The sequence below is a fragment of the Triturus cristatus genome, chromosome 10, assembly GCF_964204655.1.
Source record: "Triturus cristatus chromosome 10, aTriCri1.1, whole genome shotgun sequence".
In the NCBI taxonomy this organism is placed as follows: domain Eukaryota; kingdom Metazoa; phylum Chordata; class Amphibia; order Caudata; family Salamandridae; genus Triturus; species Triturus cristatus.
The window spans coordinates 938040019-938054639 of record NC_140593.1 but is presented as its reverse complement, the minus strand read 5'-3'; the positions used below and the strand labels follow the sequence as shown (position 1 = coordinate 938054639).

Genomic DNA, 14621 nt, shown 5'->3' with positions numbered 1-14621 from the left:
ACCGTCTTAGTGGAGGGACTCCTGGCTGTCAAGATTACATCACAGACTTAAGGAGGCAAGTCGAAAGACATCAACTGCCGCCGCACAATCTCCACGCAAGGAGGTGAAGGCTGGATAGGTTCGGGTGGAGGACCGTCCCCTGCTGCTGCGACAGAAGATCCTCCCGAAGAGGCAGTCTGATCGGAGGATCGATCGCCATGTTCAGCTGCTCGGGATACCAGACTCTTTGTGCCCAATCCAGAGCCACAAGAATCACTTGGGCCGGGTCGTGCCTGATCTTCTTCAGCACTCTGGGCAGAAGTGGTATAGGCGGAAAGGCGTACAACAGACCACAACTCCACTTGCGACAAAAAGCGTCGCCTAGCGAGTGCTGCCTTGGAAATTCCAACGTGCAGAATTGCTGACATTGCGCGTTCTCTTCGGTGGTGAATAGATCTAACCATGGCTCTCCCCACTGTTGAAAGAGACCTTGCACCACCTCCGAGTGAAGACGCCATTCGTGATCCATCATGCACCTGTGGCTGAGTTCGTCCACCCTGGCGTTCAGAGAACCTGCCAGGTGTTGAACCACCAGGGATATGCCCTGATGTTCCAGCTATGTCCAGAGGCCGAGGGCCTCTTGACATATGGTCCACGACCCCACCCCGCCCTGTTTGTTGCTGTACCTCATGGCGGTGGTGTTGTCTCTGAACACCTGCACTACTCTTCCCCGGACAGAGGGAACGAATGCTTTCAGTGCAAGACGAATTGCCTGGAGCTCCAGAAGGTTGATGTGGAGCCCGAACTCCGCCAGAGACAAGAGACCTCTGATCTCTGCCTCTCCCATGTGGCTGCCCCATCCCAGAAGGGATGCGTCCGTCACCACAGTGTGGTCTGGTTGGGGAAGGGAGAGGCATTTGCCACTGACCCAATCCTGGTTCGTGAGCCACCACTGCAATTGTCGTGCAGTGCCCTCCGAGATCTGGACGCAATCGGACAGATTCCCCTGATGCTGCGCCCACTGTAACTTCTGGTGCCACTGCACAGCCCGCATATGCGACCTGGCATGATCGACCAGCAGGATGCAGGAGGCCATGAGGCCCAGCAGCCTCAGAGTCATCCTGAGCAAAACCGGGGATAGAGGCTGAAAGATCAGAATCATAGCCTGAATATCCCGGACTCTCTGTTCGGGAGGATAGACCCGAAACCGCGTCATGTCCAGAACTGCTCCAATGAAGATGAGATTCTGAGAGAGAGTCAGGTATGACTTTGGCACATTGATGGAGAACCCCAGTGAATGTAGGAGGTCGGCCGTAGTCTGGACGTGAGAGACGACTGCCTGGGGCGAGCCCCCCTTTAACAGCCAGTCGTCGAGATAGGGGAAGACTGAAACCCCTGATCTGTGCAGATGAGCTGCAACCACCACCATCACTTTTGTGAACACCCGAGCGGTGCTGGTAAGGCCAAAGGGGAGAACGGTAAATTGAAAATGCTCGTGGCCTACCGTGAACCGTAGGTAACGCCGGTATGCCGGCAGGACGGGGATGTGAAAATAAGTGTCCTGCAAGTCCAACGCTACCATCCAGTCTTCCGGGTCCAGGGCAGACAAGACTTGAGCAAGCATCAACATCTTGAACTTGTCCTTGAGATCCAAGATAGGACACAGGCCCTTGTCCTTCTAGGGGACCAATAAGTAGTGGGAGTTACAACCACGACCTTCTTCTGGAATAGGAACGCGCTCGATGGCTCCCTTGGCCAAGAGAGCCAAAACTTTCTGCTGGAGAAGGGCCAGATGATGCCCCGACATGCGGTGGTATCTCGGTGGCATGGCTGGAGGGGTAGTCTCGAAGGGGAGGGAGTAGCCCCTTCGGACTATTTGCAAAACCCACCTGTCCTACGTGATGGTGCGCTAGTGGGGAGGTGATGGCGAATCCTGCCACCCTCTGGCATTTGATGGGCCTGTAAGGTCGGACTAGGAGGGTTTGGAGGCTGCTGCAGAGGGGGGGTTGGTGGACTGGCACGCCCGCTGCCCCCGGAACCACGACGGTTGTTCCCACGTCCCCGCGAAGGTTGGGTAACTGCGGCCTGTGGCTCTGGGTGGGACGTAGCGGGGCACGCCTCCCGTAGCCACGAAAGGTGTGAAAAGCAGACTGCGCAGGGCGGGTGGAGAGGCCCAAGGACTTGGCCGTAGCCCGTGAGTCCTTGAAACGCTCTAGGGCGTTGTCTGCTTTGTCGCCAAAAAGGCAACGGCCATCAAAGGGCATGTTCATCAAGGTGTTCTGGACATCCCCTGACAAGCCAGTCGACCTCATCCAGGTGTAGCGACGAAGTGCTACTGACTTGAAATGGTCCTGCCCAGAGAGTCGGCAGTGTCCAGCCCACAACGGATAGTAAACTTCGCTGCATCCCTCCCGGCGGCGACAGCCAGTGAGAGCACTGCCCGGGCCTCCTTCGGACACTGAGGCAGCACCTGCACAACCGTATCCCACACCGAGCGGGAATAACAGCACAAGAGACATGCAGTGTTTACTGACCGCAGTCCTAAGCTGGCGGAAGAGAACATTTTCTTTCCAAGATGGTCCAGCTTCTTGGATTCCCTTTCTGGTGGAGCGGTAGGGAATGCGCTTTTGGAAGTGGAGGCTTGGACTACCAAGCTCTCCAGGGGGGGTGTTGGGAGAGGAAAGTGGGGTCGCCCTGAGCCGGGCGGTGGCGTCGGGCAATCATCCTGTCCACGGGAGCCCCCGTGTTGGGCCTGGACCACGTGCCCAAAAGGACATCAGTGAGGGCCTCATTAAACAGCAGCAATGGCTCCGAAGAGCTCGCAGCCGGTTGAAGCTCCTCTGTCAGGAGGTTAGTCCTGACCGCCACTGTAGGAAGCTCGAGGTTGAGAGCCTTTGCCGCCCTACGCAACACCACTGCGTATGACGCTCCCTCCTCCGTAGCCACGGTAGGAGGAGACAACATGCCACGGTCAGGGGAGGTGTCCAACCCACTTGCATCCCCCAGTTCCTCTCTCCAGTCCTGTTCACTGTCTAACTGGTCAGTCAGAGGGTCACCTGACCACTCCCAGTCCTCCACCTCATCCTCTGGGTGCCATTCTGGTCAAAAAGGAACGCCAGGAGTGAACAGGGGCACAAAAACCTCACTCGGCGCCGCATCCGGCGTCGGGGGATGCCCGTCCGGCTCCGGGTCCACGTTGGGATGGAGGCCAAGATCGACGCAGGCCGGGGGGCCGACCGGCATTGAACGCGGTAGTGGTGACGGAGGAAGCGGTGCCGGTGGAGGCGTGATCAGGTCAACCGACGCCGATCCGGATCCAGGCCTGGATTTAAGGGGGTCTGTGGCGTCAGGCCAGAGCCGCCGGCGGAGAAGGCGTAGGCCCCCCAACCAAGTCCGTGGGGCCCAAAGGCATGCCGGCAGGTTCGGGCCTCCCAAAGATGGCATGCATCGCCTTGTAGAACGGACGTAGATGGGCGGGAGTCGCTCCAGGTCCCGGAAAGGGAGGGAAACGCGGAGTCGAATCTTCGGGCTCCGCATGCGGAGTTGCGGGAGGGGTACCAACCATGTCCCTCGTCGGGTCGGCCGACCGACGAGGAGAAGTCTGAGAGTGACAAGGCTTCTTCGACTTCTTCTTATACTTCAACTTACCCGACCCCGAGTGCGAAGACTTCGAAGATTTAGATGAATGGTGGTGGCTCCTCGACCGGTCCCTCGACCTCCCTTCGCGACCGGGTCCTCGAGCGGCGCGAAGCCGACAGCTGGTGCTCAAGCAGCTTTCGGAACCGCTCCCGCAAAGCATTCGGCGCCATCGACCCGCAGTCGGAACAGGCAAAAGAGACACACACGGTGCGGATCTGTCACCAACATCATCCGATGACAGGAACTGCAGGGCTTGAAACCGGGCATCCCTCGTGCACCAGGAGTCGAAGACTCAAAAAAGAAGTCGACAAAAGTCGAGAAAAAAATGTAAGTCAAAAAGACTGGAGGTACCGCTCTTCCCGGATCTGCGCTGGCTGGTGCGGTAGAAGAAAGAACTGACGTCAGCGCGCGCGGGAGCGGCGTTTAAGTAGCTCCCGCGACGTCATCCCGGCGACCACTACGCCAATGACGGACCCGAAGCCGACCGATGCCACCTTCGGTCGCGCAGGGGTACTGCTGACGAAAAAACTTTCTGGATCCAGTCTGACGCCTGGGGGCAATTCTAAGGTAAAGAATCTGACTATAAATAACATGTTTCTTTCAGATACCATATATACTCCCGATGCACACACCACTCGATGTCAGCTCACAATCTAAGCATGCGGGTAGATGAAATTTACCCAGGTGAGGTGGGAGGTCCTTTCGTTGTTTGAGAACAGGAGATAAATGTATTGTAGATTTTAAAAAACTGTGTACTACCACTACTGTTTCATGATTGTGTCAGTGGGCACGAACCGTAGTCCCCTGTCCTAAGAAGGCATGCTTGGTGTGTGCCTTCATATTACAGAGGTGGTCTAGAGGGGCATACTCTAGGTCTCAGACCTTTCATATAACCTAGGCCTCAGAAAATGCATGACTGTTGTGCGTTCTGGTATTCCAAAAGTGGTTCTGTCGGGTTTGAGATTAATTACAACTAGTGCATGAACATGTCACAAATGTATCTCCAGATGCCTAGATATGGATAATTAGTTTACAAACAATAAGGCACATGACTCAAATTGCTGTTTAGTGTGTAAGTTGTATCTAAATGGAAGTCTTTACATTCTTTACACATATATTGATTAATGGCTGCCAATACAATCAAAATTACACATTGGGTGGAGGTGACATTAGTGCTCAGTGTTAGGTGATGTGCAATATATACAAGGTGGTGAAAAATATTATACAAGTGAAGGAGGAGGCCAGATGTTACAGGAAATACAATAGGCCTGCCAAATTATGATTCTTTCTTTGGGCAACGCCTTTGGGTGATCTGGGCCTAGTATATTTGTCGACGTTTCGACCCAGTGCAGTTCCCTTAGGTAGTCTGGGGTGGGTCTTCATCAGGACGGGACGGGCGGGGAGATTTGAGGGCAGCCCTGACGCACCAGAGTGAATCCTGGGTCTTTGCAGCCACGTTACAGGACTCATGCCTGTAATCCCCGATCAAGCGCTTCAAGTATTCTTAGCTGATTGACAAGATCACCTCTACCTGGGTCATCATTCACCGTGCCACCAGGTTTCGTCCCAGGATTCACTCTGGTGCGTCAGGGCTGCCCTCGAATCTCCCCGCCCGTCCCGTCCTGATGAAGACCCACCCCTGACTACCTAAGGGAGCTGCATTGGGTCGAAACGTCGACAAATATACTAGGCCCAGATCATCCAAAGGCGTTGCCCAAAGAAAGAATCGTAGTTTGGCAGGCCTATTGTATTTCCTGTAACATCTGGCCTCCTCCTTCACTTGTATAATATTTTTCACCACCTTGTATATATTGCACATCACCTAACACTGAGCACTAATGTCACCTCCACCCAATGTGTAATTTTGATTGTATTGGCAGCTATTAATCAATATATGTGTAAAGAATGTAAAGACTTACATTTAGATAAAAGTTACACACTAAACAGAAATTTGAGTCATGTGCCTTATTGTTTGTAAACTAATTATCCATATCTAGGCATCTGGAGATACGTTTGTGACATGTTAATGCACTAGTTGTAATTAATCTCAAACCCGACAGAACCACTTTTGGAATACTACGATATACCCAGGTTCTGAGGGACACAGGGTCGCCCCATTTTTTGTATAATTGTTGTGCGTTCTGAGCACAAAAAGAACAGGATACCAGCCAAAACTACATGTGAGTTTACTCAGGGCAGGAGTGCACAGTTAGGCTGATTACCCTTCTGCCCCAGCAGTAGGCCTTGTTATAGCCTGGTCCTTCTCTGAGGAAATGCTATGTACAGAATGTATCATACTTCATTATCAAAGTAGGCACCACAAAATGTGGCACAATCAGGAATAGGAAAAAGGTTTCGGTGCTTGAGATTAGAAGCCGAAGCAAGTTCTATTATGGATGAAAAAAGTAAGTATGTGTCTGTCCCTCATCCAATATTATCTTGTGGAGAATAAGAATGCATTATATATTGTGTCTCTACTTGATTATATATTTTCTATAACATTCATTTTATTGAGAAAAAAGTCAGACATATCTATCTTCATGTAAAAGAACATCCAGAAGTGAGAAATTAGTATGAAATGTTCATCTCTTAGGTGTCTAGGAAGTCTCAGGTGGAACGATGTTTGAGTGATGGATGAAGAGTCGAATTCAATGAAAACATCCTTGTGTTTTGTCTACCTCTTTCAAATGTTAATACAGTAACCTGTAGAAGTGGTATTCATAATAATAATAAATTAATACTTAATTCAGATGTGTTGAGTTAGTATAACTAGGCCTCAGGCAAAGACAAGGACTCAGTGAGCATCCATGGACATACATCTCTGAACAAATGTGAACTTCTGTTTTATAGTGAGCAAGCTTTTCTACCTCCATGTTTGTATGCTTTTCCATTTTAGAAAAATAAGCGAAAAAGCTCTATTCATGTGTTTGTTTGCTGATAAAATATAAATGTATTAATGTGCCTTTCTTGGAGGGAGCTGTGCCCGGGATGTTCTTGCATCTGTAACAATTTCAAGGCCTTTTGCTCAAGGTTATTGCAATGAGCCATTTGTTTATTTAACATTTTTATTGTATTTTTGTTATGAAATGCACAGTCATCTCTTATTTGTTATTCATATTTTGTTTATTACATGAAGCAAAGTAGGTGTTCCTAAATGTTTCTTATTTCCATATCATACATATGCAAATAGTGATTGGTGATTTTACATGTTGCTTTGTTAAATCAGCCCTGTTAAGTCATTTCACACTGTCAAGTGTGGGACTATTCTGCCTGAAACCCAATAAAATGCCTTGTTTTTGGGAAATGTGCCATTCTTTTTGGCTCTTTCTTTGGAGTCTGACACTGTCTGTCTCTTGCTGAACTGTAATTTGATTCTGGCTATTTACTTGCTTTTTTATAAACCTCATTTTGAACCGCTTGCAGATAATGACTTTGACTATTTTGATTTGAGCTTATTCATGATTTAGCTAACCATCATTTTGTAATCTGTAGTGAGCCACATTTTGAATAAACCTTTGAATTTTTGTCTTGTCAAAATGTTATTAATTGTACTAAGACTAGTCTTACTAAGCTTTACTAGGTCTTATGAATACTTAAGTGAACCCCGATCCTGTGTTTCAACCTGCTAATGCTTTAATTGGAGCATCAACAGAATTAGAATAGATTTTGACAGGGAATGCTAGTTCATGAAATTTAATTAACCTCATTACAGAATCTTGGAATCATTTGGAATATTGAGAGAATGCCTTTAAGTTTTTGGGCGGGAGGTGAATATTAATAGGACTTTGCATGATGAGCGTGCTGTCTTACGATGTGTAATGTGGTGGTAAATCATTTGTTGTGCACGCTGCACTGCATGTTTTTTTGAGTGATGTTTTGTCTTGCGCTTGCTTTGAAAATTCAAAGTTGTATTGTACTGTATTGCATTGTAATGTTGCACGAATTTCAGACGTTTTGCAAAGTTTGCATTTTGATGAAGAGAATGTGAATTTTATGAGATTTTTTTTGTAAATGTTTATGTATATGGTTTTTATATTTATAGTTTAAATGAGAACTAGAGTTAAAAATAATGTCCGCTGAATAAGGGCGCCATGTCAAGTTATAAGTTGAACTTTATAAGATCCTTAATAGACTAGTTCTGAATGCAAACTCATCTTAAGTAGTGGTGTTTATTCTGTGCGTGACGATAGACACACTGATTATAAGTGTAGGTTGCTGGTGGTTGAAAACCTAGCTTGTTATGATTGGTATTGCCAGAAGGCACTGTTCTTTTTCTGTGGTGAGTATGATTTTCTGTCTTGTATCCCTGTAGGCAGATAAAAGTTTAGGTGTTCTGGTTTATTATTACTATGGATAGTATATATTTTGGATTGTATTTTGAAGTTGTATAGTGATAGGCTATGTTTTTATTACTTGTATTGTGAAGTTTGGTTAAAATTACAACGGGTGCGCTCCTGGATAAGTCAAAGATTCCTGCTACATCCAATTGGTACACCCACCTATGAGATACTGCTTAATTATGGTTTTCATGGCTTTGGCTTAAAGAGTGGCAAAATGTTACAAAAGACAACACGAAGCTAGAATTTCCTGAGATTTGTACATTTGATGTAAATAAACTTAGGGATTTGAGACATGCTATGCGTGTGATGAAACTGCAACACAGTCCTGCACAGATTGAGGCATTGAATGAATGGGATCGTGTGGTCCATGAAAGGAGGCATCAGAAAATGCTAAAGAGTCAGATTGGAAAAGTTGTTAAACATTGGTGGATACAAAATGGCATTTACGGGAAAAGGAGTGGTGTGAGAATATATATGAAACTGCGGGGGTGTTTGCTGTGATTGCAACAGACTCAGAGTAGAAAAAACAGTGCTTAACATGGAAAATAAAAATGAGAAAAAGGATGAGTAAAGGAAGGGAATGGGGTGATTCTAAGGAGCAAGATGAGTTAATGTATAATTTGTTGATTAAGACACAGCCACTCCTGATAAATGAGGATCATGCACAAAGAAGGTAAGTAGGAGCAGGGGAGCCAAGAGCAGGAGCAGATTATTTTGAAGCTGGGCAGTTGTCCCAGAGTAGGACAAAGCCTTTAGAAATTAATATTTTAAATTCAGAGGATTTTGATCAAATTGTACACTAAAAAAATCAGGGGATAAACTTTTGACATTTAACAAGGAAGAATTGGTATTTTTGAATCTTAAAGTAGGGAAGTGTGCTTGTTGTACATACAAAAGCTGGAGGAATTGGCTCAAATATTTGATGTGGATTTATACAAAAAATAATTTGTAAACCATATTGAATAGAATTAACAGAGTGTGATAAAAAAAAAACGTGACGTGATTAAAGAATAAGAAAATGTAAACCATATAAAGATGACTGGTCTCATAAGTTTGAGAAATCACCAAAGAAGAACTTGGAAAAGGGTGATTGCGTGAGTGATACTGAATGCAAAGTAATGGCTGAAAACGTGTTTCCCATGAGGGAAGGGCTAGAAGGAGCATATGTGTATGTACCTTGGTTGAGGAGTGACTTGTTGACTTTGACAAAGAATTTTCTGAAGTGGAAAGGATCGTAAATGTTTGAAAGGAGTAAAGTGGAGTAGAGTGTCGTGGAGTGGCGTTTAGTGTGATAGTCAAGTAGTGTTTTATAGAGTGGAATGGAGTAGAGTAGGGTGGTGTGGAGTGACGTAGAGTGTCATAGGGTGTGTCTTGGAGTGGTATAGAGTGAGGTAAAGTGGAGTGTTTTGGAGGGGTGTAGAGTGGAGGGGCATGGAGCAGAGTGTTGTGGAGTAGGATGGGGTGCTCTAGAGTGCTGTGGAATAGAGTAGAGTTACTTAGAATGAACGTAGAATGGAGTAAAGTGTTGAGTGGAGTGTGGTAGAGTAAACTGGCATAGAGTGTTGTGGAAGGGCATAGAATGGAGTAACGCAGACTGTTGTGGCATGGTGTAGAGTGTTATAGAGTTGTGTAGTGTGTTATAGAGTGGATTAGCATGGAGTATAGTGTCATAGAGTAGAATAGCATCGAGTGGAGTAGAGTGTTGTGGAGTGGGACAGAGTAGAGTATAGTGTCGTGGAGTGGGATAGAGTGGAGTAGCGTAGAGTGGAGTATGCATGGTGTGGTAGTACATTGCCATTACAAACATTTTCAATTGAAATTATGATTACATTTGCACAGACATACAGTTTTACTGATAAAACTATACAGTTCACAAACAATGTGTCAAAATCAGCATCACCTAGAGTATTGATTTGTTTTGGTCGTTTTAAAATGTCTGTTTCCATTACACTTCAGAGTTACAAAAAATGTGCTTCATTTGTACATTCATATTCCTGATATATTCAGAAATATTTGCTTAGTTCATGTACTGGCATTTAAATTTTGTTGTGCGCTAGAAAAAAATAGCATCCTATAGCATTTCCTTTCACACCCCCAGTACCCAGCAAGATTTTCACATTAAACCTCTCACTTTGCACATTAAACCTCTCACTTTGCAGTCCGAGAAAGAAAAATAAACATCAACGTACCTCAGAAGACAGAGCCTGAAATTTGGCCTCTGTCTTTGAATGCACAGGAAATGTGACTAGATAAAAACAAAATTTGAAGTCCTGGTATTGTTAATTAACTTTTTGAATTCCAGCATGGTTATTTTGTGAGTGCTTTAGCACCCCACCTCCCACTTGCCTACTTCCAACGCCCATAGCATGTGCGTGAATTTAAGTAAGAGGGTTGTTTAAGTTATGCTATTAGTAAAGAGTACTGACTAAAATAAACAAGCTCGTAGACAGAACATTGTTCCTCAAAAGCATACAAGAATAATGAAGTGGTATTAGCAGAGATAAGTAATACGTCAAGCAGAAAAATAGGAGGCAGGATTTTTTTTCTGAGAAACATCATGTTTACTTCTGTGAACTAGCATGCAAGGAAGACACCTGAAAACATATCTACTCTTGGGGAGTGCCTCACGAAAAAGAAAAAAAAGAATACAAGGAGCCAGGCAGAGAGGTGGTAAACAGGCCATGCTTCAAGGAAGAGACTAAGACATGCAGGACAGCTTAAAACACATAAAGCCAGCAAATAGAAAGCAAGCAAATGTGTTACAAAACACAAAGTAAATGGTAAGCAATGGAATGGATGAAATGCATTCCTAGGGTAGCTTTCAGATTGTCCCATGTAGGTCTTTGCAACCAGACCACTGCGCTCTCTAATAGGTTTGACTTAAAAAAAAAACAAGAACCTTTGAGTGTGCTTAAGAGCACTGCTGGGCAAGAGCAGAGGATTCCTCCACAGTACACTTGCATGAGCACTGTAGTACATTTCAGGTCTACTGCCAAAGGTCTTCATAGTTTATTGTCAAGGGGCTGTTTAGTTGATTCAGGTCACGAAAGGTTCCTGGTTTTTATTGTACAACTTCTTATCTGCATTGTCGAGGAAGAGTGCTCCGGTCAAGCGCCAAGCGCATTGCTGAAGGAAGGGTCCAGCCAGAGATGGCGCCCTGTGCGACAGTGTTTGTTGGCGCCCCCCCCCGTAGACTCCCTCACTACCACCCTTTAACAGTCCCCCCTCAAGTCTCCATAACCACTCTCTCTGCGCTTCCTATACCAGACAATCAATCATATGTGTGTGAAATAGGTTATAGGAAATGTTACATAAGCCAGAAGACTATAAATTGAGTCACCTGTCATCCATACTGGTAGACAGTATAGTTTAAGAGTGCTTGGGCTGGAAAAGCACAGAATCAGAATTTAAAACATAACCCCATGGTTGGGGGTTACATTTAATAATACGTTTTTTGTTTTTTTTAACCAAAGTGAACCCTTTTTAAAACATTATAATATTGAAGGACCGAGGAAAAAATCATAATTCTCTAATCTATACCTTGCAGTTTGCATGCAGCTCTTTGATGACAGTTATTAGCTCACTGTTCCATGTTAGGATTTTAGTAATAACAAAAGGATCTCTCTGATATATGTACTTTGTGATTTGCATGGTTCTTTGCAGCAGGCCTCTTAACCCTACGTGCTAACATAAAATGAGTTAAAACTTCCACTAGATAAAACTCCTTCTCTTTCCAGGAAGAACACTATTCAGTGTTATCTTGGCACGTTTATTTTTGCATGAAAATTGCGGAGGCCAGCAATGCAGCAGCTGGTGCTTTTAACACCATAAAATACTTCCAAACAGGCGCCCCCTCGAAGAGTCAGCACCCGGTGCGGTGGCACCGGTAGCACCGCCCTAGAACCCGCCCTGGGTCCAGCCCAGACGGTTGCAAGATGTACTATTCCATCTTTATAATGCACTACACTGGAGCCTTTCCTTAAAGGTCTAACTGTTTTGACCCAAGAATTTAGAGATATTATGGCCTTAGTGTAATGTTGGACAACAGGCTTCTTGATGCCAAAGCACCATGTAGAAGCTTGTATTACCTCGTGGCTCCTCATTTTCGCCCCCAGTTATTCTCGCATTACACCATACAGAATATTTCCTGTCCAATCCAAAAACCATTCCTCAGTCCAACATGCACTCTTTCCCCAAAACACCACTTCCCCCTAATGCACAGCAGGTGGCCTATTCCTGGACTAGGCCAAGTCAGCCGCAATGTACTCTCAGTGGAATCCTGCAAACAACCCTACATAACTGTTCAGCAAATGCCTCTCTCGCCTATTCCTCTCCTACGTGTCCCTTAAGATGCCAGCTGTACCTGATAACAGAAAACAACATGTCCAAAGGCTTTCATTGAACCAATACCCCCACACCGCTATAGGAAGGAAAAATAAGATCCAATGTAACCAATAGTTCTTTTGCAGACTCGTTAATCAGTTTGGTCATAAGGGAAAGCAGTGGTTTGTAAACTGCATAACGGTTACTATATGATAATCATATCAATTTACAAAGAGGCAACACTTGATTTGATGTCTTCTATTGTTCTTGTCATTCCAGGTTATTGCAGCAGCAGGTGGCGAGGAGTTTCCTTCCTGCCAGTTGCAGTCTGCATATTTCCAGCTGTCTTCACAATTCCAACAGGACCTCCATAGTGCGCTGTGGAAGGCAGGTATACAGCAGAACGTATCCAGTCTTACTGGCCAGACCGGATGGGTCCACCATTACCATTCGCTATAAGGAGCCCAGGAGAATCCTCGAAGTAAGGCACAAATGTAATGTACAATCTACAGGTTTTATGTGGCAGCATTGTGATTATCCAACCCACGCTTAGTGCAAAGAATCCATACTACTGATAGCTCTTAACCTAGCTGACGTTAATGCGCATAAATATTCCTTTCTTATGTTGAGTCATTTAGGTTAGTCAAAACAGAACACAAGTACTCTTAGTCAAACTGAGTGTTTTAACTGTTGTCCCAAGCAATTTTAACCTCTTGAGGACCCAAATTCACAAGACGGTCTTCTGTGAGTAAAGGCATCTTATTGTTTTAATTTCAGAGTTTCACCGAAGTCAGGCTTTAAGAATCTAACCCTTTGTCATTCACCTAATGTTATTTAATATTGATTACTGTCTTCACAGATAAGGTAACTGACAATATTCATGACGTGAGATTTAAGGTGGTCGATTAACGCATTTGGATAATGTATCTGGTCGGGCACTGATAATCATCGAAAGACCACGTGTTTAATGTTAAAGGAAATTCAAAAGGATTTTTTTTTAAACACACAGAAAGCAATATTGACATACAGATGTGTACACATAGGTCTCTTATCCGGAAATGGATGCTTTTCCCATTTAAACAATTGCCATTCACAATCTACGTTTTACACATATGCTATGAAACATTTGGGAACTTGGTGTCATTCTCGGAGCTAAACTGATTGTATGTGCGGAATTGCAAGAGATATAGATTGTGGTATTGATTTGTGATGTTATCATTTATTGACTAACTTCATGTGATGTGAAGGTTGTCTTCTTGCTCTCCTGTATGTCCATTTTGCTTTTTAATCAGATGTAGCATAGTATCCAGGGTGCCACAACACACAGAAAGGTGGTTCACAAGTATCTAGTTTGTTGTGCACTCCCTTCTTTTGCTGTATTTTCCCTGACTAGCTGGCAATTTGTTAAACTATCTCAGGAGCTCAAGAGACCATAAAAACCGTATCTTCTTTTTGGGTTTCACTTGTTTATCAATCATATTTACTGGACTCAGGCGTTCGAAAGGTTTTAGAATTTTGGGTCATATATATGTTAAGGCATCTGATTAATGTCAAAAGAAATATTGTACCCCGATTTTATAAAGCATATAAACATGTTCTAAAAATGCTTTTGTGATTTTAGTTGTATCAACCCAGAAAAGCACCTAGGTGTTTTTTCTTGGAAAACACACTGAAATGCATGCATTCTAAAATACCAAAATAGGTTTCCTATTATCAACTGTACGTAAGGGGATTTTAGATGAAAGAAATAAATTAATGGAAACGTAAATTCCGAAATTCTCTTCCATTGAGGCTTACTAGAAATGTGGATCTGTCGTTGCTGAATGGGTCCTAAGTAATGCAAAAATAAAAACAAGCATTAGCAAAGCCTATATGTCTCCCCTTTGGGACCATTTGGCTCTGCTAATGCCTTTATTGAAGCTTTACAACATATTACAAATGCTGTACAACATAAAGAAAAGAGGAACAAAAAAAGATTATTGGATAGAGACATCTAGCCGCAGATTCCTTACCTTAGAACTTCCATGCGTCAGGCTGGATCTGGAGATTTTTGATAGCAGTACCCCTGCGCACCAATAGGTGGTGTTGGTCGACTTGCGTGACATTGGGTTCATCGTAGCTGTGACGTCCGCGTCGTCTATATTGGTGCCACCGCAGCGCGTTGATGTCAGTTCTTTTCTTTCCACGCCAGCCAGCGCAGATCCGGTGAAGAAAGCTACCCCTGACACTTTTTGACAGACTTTTGACTTTTTGTAGACGTTTTTGGTGTGTAGGTAATGTCCAGTAAAAAGACCTCTGGGTTCAAACCGTGCGGTGTCTGTCACCGCGCCATGTTGGTTA

General features: G+C 44.7%; 1 protein-coding gene across 4 annotated transcripts in view; it reads left to right on the top strand.

Annotated features, from left to right (window-relative positions):
* MRPL55 (mitochondrial ribosomal protein L55) overlaps positions 1-14621 on the top strand; it is a 166170-nt gene that overhangs the window by 127133 nt on the left and 24416 nt on the right. For all 4 annotated transcript variants that reach the window (XM_085630197.1, XM_085630196.1, XM_085630198.1 and 1 more), the window contains exon 3: positions 12561-12762. In XM_085630197.1, coding sequence (XP_085486323.1) covers positions 12561-12762 — 202 coding nt within the window. The remainder of the gene's footprint in view (positions 1-12560; positions 12763-14621) is intronic.